This window comes from Cylas formicarius, unplaced genomic scaffold, assembly GCF_029955315.1.
Source record: "Cylas formicarius isolate icCylForm1 unplaced genomic scaffold, icCylForm1.1 PGA_scaffold_10__41_contigs__length_53128322, whole genome shotgun sequence".
NCBI classification, from domain to species: Eukaryota; Metazoa; Arthropoda; class Insecta; order Coleoptera; family Brentidae; genus Cylas; species Cylas formicarius.
In genome coordinates, this window is record NW_026844214.1 from 36,323,479 (window position 1) to 36,328,357 (window position 4,879).

General features: G+C 32.0%; 1 protein-coding gene across 1 annotated transcript; it reads left to right on the forward strand.

Annotated features, from left to right (window-relative positions):
* Positions 1 to 475: 475 nt before the first annotated feature.
* LOC132698213 (1,5-anhydro-D-fructose reductase) lies at positions 476 to 4,712 on the forward strand. Its single transcript, XM_060664167.1, has 6 exons — positions 476 to 646; positions 2,784 to 2,925; positions 3,001 to 3,227; positions 3,495 to 3,742; positions 3,797 to 4,048; positions 4,563 to 4,712. Exons 1-6 carry the CDS (start codon positions 572 to 574, stop codon positions 4,603 to 4,605), a joined length of 987 nt encoding a protein of 328 aa, XP_060520150.1. The 5' UTR covers positions 476 to 571; the 3' UTR covers positions 4,606 to 4,712.
* Positions 4,713 to 4,879: the final 167 nt, after the last annotated feature.

The window sequence follows — 4,879 nt, forward strand, 5'->3', positions numbered from 1 at the left end:
ATTTCTAGTAGGATTTTATTTTTTGTTTCATAGGAAAGCAGAGCAGCTTCGTGAAAACCGCAGATACCCAATTTCTTTCAAAATAGAGCACACTGTACGGTCTACGACAAAGCTGCATACTTTATCTGATAATTAAATTAGTAATTTCTTTCCTTTTTCTCTGCTGGATTTTCTTGCCGTTCTTTATTTCGTTAGTGGATATAGAATTTCCAAAATATTTTATTGTATCCGTAATCTCTTTCGTTAACTCGGGTAAATTGCATTATAAAAATAACGCAACATTGATATTTCTAATTTTGTAATAAAATTGCAGGAAATTGCATAACATAATTCGAGAAATAGCCCTCAAAAAATGAAAAAAAAAAAGGGAAATAAAAACGAGCCGGTTTTTTAGCGTTAAGGAAATGTAAAGCTGGCAGCGTGGTAGGATTAACGGTTAATATAACCGGAATCCCATCACCAGAGCAAACTTGCCGGCAACACACCGCATTTTTACATAGAACGAGCTGGTGGCGTTTAAAAGTTTTAAAAGTGCGTTTTCGCTGTTTTTATTCTAAAATAATATAATATAATGAATCAATCAGCTTCCTCCGTATCTTTAAATAATGCAACAAAAATGCCAATTTTAGGCTATGGAACTTGGCAGGTAAGGTTTCGTCTCTGTGTAAAATCTCACCAATAACAATACTGGTAATAAGTAGACACTCCCATCATTATTTTTTAATTATGAAATATTTTGTCGATTTCAATAAAATATTGTTGACCCAGTTTTCATTTAAAGCAAGAATGTCAAAATATTTAAGTGAAAAATAAGGTAAACTTTATAAGTTTCTATTAAATAATTCCTTAAATATGCTTATTTTAAGTATTCTCAAAGTTCTTAATCATGTTGTCTAGGATTATATTGTTATTGAAAATTTGATTATTATTAAATGACCTTGAGTTTTTCACGAGTATGTTGATTGTTTACAAGGTGATAATCAAGTTTTAGTTCAAGTCGAAGGGCAAGAAAGAGATTACTTAATTCCTTGTCACTGCATGGCTGCATGGCTGCAGTTCCTGTGACATTAATCATACCTATTCGTTCAATGTAATGATATATGTAATAATTTAGACAAATTCTTCACTGGTGAAATTTTCTGCGAATGTTTTTCAAGGATTCCTTTCATTAAAAGGATATCTGAGAAAATCAAAGAATAAGGAAGTTAAAAATATAGACAATTATTTATAGATTTATATATAATAAAGCACATTTGTTGTAATTAAATAATTTAGTTCGTATCGAACAATTCGGGGAATAATTTTTTTAATTCGTATCTCAACTAAAATATATTAGTTGCAAAAAAAATATCTATTTGCCAAGTAAGCCTTATAATATTAGAAGAAATATGTTTGTATTATTATAATTCTACTTTATTTATTTCAAGAAAAGTTGTATACTAATTATAATTATTATTTTTTTCCGACAATTTTTCATTGAAATGACAAAAGTGAAACATTTATTTTAAGCAATGTAAAATTAATTTACAAAATGTAGCGAAAGTAGACGTTTTGGCAAAATCAAATTTGCTTTCTTCAGATCGGTTTCTTCGCGTAGCTACTTGTTGGTACCGACTGGTTTGGATCGGTCACCAGTGAATTACGAGGAAGCAATTTCACAATTTTCGCATCATATGGGCAACTTTTGTATTCCTATAAAAAGTTGTGGTGCATAATCGTCTAAAATCTACAATATCCAGAGATATTAATTTGCAAGAGCAAGAGTAATGTAGGTGTAATCTTAATAACTTGAGCAGCTTCTACAATAGTAAAGGGTTGTAATGTTATGCCACATTTTCTTACTTTCCCTGTTTTTGCACTTATTCCTTCTTCTGTCTGAGCAGGCGTCTAAAATAACCTATACTTTAAATTTATTTTCCTCAAGAGAAGTAATGTACCTACCTTGAAGAACAATAGGTTCCCTAGACTTAAAAATAGTACGTTTGCACTTTGCAGTTTGAGGGATCAATTACATATTAAGTAATTTAATTTCTACATTCCTTAAAACATCGGAACAAGATGTTCCCCTCCCCCTGTATCAGCCTATACCATGGTGGCAATATAAATGGCGATGAGCGCCGGGCAGCTTGTCAGCTCCTGTTCTCGCCAGAATCCCCAAAAAAAAAAACGGTTACTGGCATCAAAAAGATTGTGTTTCCAGGAATTATAGATTTACTTGCAGCAAATAAATTTTAATTTGAGCAAATATAGTAACATACCATTAGTTTAACATTCTCTTTATTCCAAGCAATAATTTTTGTATTCCAGTTAATACCAAACGGATGTGATGTTAAGGATTGTTTAATTCAGGGAATAAGTTATATAATATATATTTTGATAATGTCGGTTTGTAGATAATTTCAGCAAAACTTTTTTGGCGCAATAAGAATATAATTTACGAAGTGGTGGGTGATTGAATTAAATATGTTAGTTAATACAATTAAAGTAAAAATATAATCAAATTTGTCTCAACAAACGCTTATTTACTGTAAATGTAATTTTATTCTTGTACAAAGGAAATGTTTTATTAGCTCGCAAACATTACGACTAGAACAATCGCCGATTGTTGTACTCTTTTAACAAATCCTATTCTCTATTCTCTACACTCTATTTTTTCGACTTTGTGACTTAGGAGATAAGTTGTGTACATAAAATTTAGGTATTATATAGATTTTATGGAAAGTTTTAAATATATGATATTAAATTAACAAAATAAAACCAAATATGTTATCGATACTTTTCAGGCGACTGATGCGGAACTTGAAGCGGCAGTAGAAGCAGCATTAGAAGCCGGTTATCGACATATCGACACAGCATATGTTTATGAAAACGAAAAAGTCATTGGAAAAGTCTTAAAGAAATGGATTTCTTCAGGCAAAGTAAAAAGTGAGTAAAGCTGCTAAACAGTACGCTATAAGGTAGTTAACGTTTTCCTTTTTTTAATTTTTTGTTTTGTTTTAGGAGAGGATCTTTTCATAGTGACCAAACTTCCTCCGGGCGGAATGAGACCGGAAGGAGTTTCCAAGTTTATCAAGAGATCCCTAGCACACTTGCAGCTTGATTATGTTGACCTCTATCTAATTCATGTTCCATTTGCTTTCAAAGATATCGAAGGTGATTTACATCCTATGACGAGTGATGGTAAAATTAACCTGGACTTAAAAACCGACCATATTGGCATTTGGAAGGTAAAGCTTAAAGTTTCCATCAGCAGTAGAGTTTGAAGGGCTCTTCACGAAGTGTGTACTAATACTAACCTGAACTTCTTATTTTTTTGTTTACATACACAGTGTCCCTTGGGTGGTGGTCGTCGGTCCCTTTTTAAAAAAAAAATCTGCACCCTTCATACTAGAAAAATCAAAGTGGCCATAAAGGTTTCTTAATTTAGAGTTCAATCATATGCTGTGAATAAAATAACGTTCCAACTTTATGTGAATTACACTCATTTACTGTAGGCGATGGAAGAACAATTAGACGCTGGGTTAACAAAAGCAATTGGCTTATCCAATTTCAATATCTCTCAAATCACCAGAGTACTGAATAACGCTCGAATCCCACCCTGTAATCTCCAAGTGGAGCTGCACGCTTACCATCAGCAAAAAGAACTGGTCGATTTTTGTAAAAAGAACAAGATTGTCGTAACGGCATATTCGCCGTTGGGAAATCCAGGTTTGGCCTCTTTTCTCGATCGATTTGGTAAAAAGTAAGTACCTAGAGCTTTATATTATGGACACCGTTTCGTATTATTTTTGTCCAGGGTAGAGTTGCCCAATATATTGAAAAATCCAGTTGTAAATGAAATTGCCAAAAAGTACAACAAGGAGCCGGCTCAAATCTTGTTGAAACATATTATCCAGAGAGGCGTTGTAGCAATTCCTAAGAGTACGAATCCTCAAAGGCTTAGGCAAAACATCGACATATTCGATTTCAGTCTGGATGACAGTGACTTATCCAAATTGAATGCCCTCGATGCAGGAGTGAGATTGTTGGATTTCGATGTTTTCAGCGGGTAAGAATAGAGTGATGCTAAATTTTATGACTAAAGTAACATGATCGATTTGATTTTATTTGATTAAAAACTATTCAGAGCGTTGTTTTTTACAAGATTTTAAAGTTCAAGTCGAAATTTAAATTTAAATTTAATTTTCTAAATGACGGTTCTAACGTTCGGTTTTCAAATTTTAAGTAAAAAAATCGTTTAAAAAAAAATCGATTGCCTTTAATAGATAGTAGTAGAGGCCCTGTATGTTGTTTATTTCTTCGCCCGTAAAACTAACATTTTTTAATTTGCGGCGTTGAGCATAAAAGTAGTGACTTTTTTGAAAGAAAATAAATCATTCAATCTAAATTATTTATTGCCCCTTGCTTCGTCATGTATTGCACACACTAATCAAAAACAATTGCGTAGTTTGTTTTTATTTCGATGCGAACAAAAATATATTTCGTTTTTTCTAGTACTGAACTTCAATTATAAAAAACGCGCGTGTGTGAAGTATTTCTATACGCTAATTACTTTGTTACAGGGTCAAGGAACACCCGGAATATCCGTTCCCGGAACTAAAATAAATCTGGTTTTGCATTAAATATTCGAGGCATTAGAACAAGTTTTACATCTTTGTTTGTTATTTTAAAATAATATAATATACTTTACTTAATAAAGTATATATACCATATTATTGGGTTTTATTATTACTAAATTTTAAATAGCGACTAACCAATTTGTAGTACTGAAATTTGAACACGATTTTAAGCAATTTTCTTCTTGACTAATGAAGCACTGTAATGTGTTTTATTAGGCAGACGAGATTGTTAGTTGTTACATAAATAAAACAAGCAGACA

What these genes read in the sequence shown, in the direction of transcription:
- LOC132698213 (XM_060664167.1), top strand. Translation starts at nt 572, where the DNA reads ATGAATCAATCAGCTTCCTCCGTATCTTTAAATAATGCAACAAAAATG. An exon ending in ACCATATTGGCATTTGGAAG is followed by an intron (nt 3,228 to 3,494) that starts GTAAAGCTTAAA and finishes CATTTACTGTAG; the next exon opens with GCGATGGAAGAACAATTAGA. An exon ending in CTCGATCGATTTGGTAAAAA is followed by an intron (nt 3,743 to 3,796) that starts GTAAGTACCTAG and finishes ATTTTTGTCCAG; the next exon opens with GGTAGAGTTGCCCAATATAT.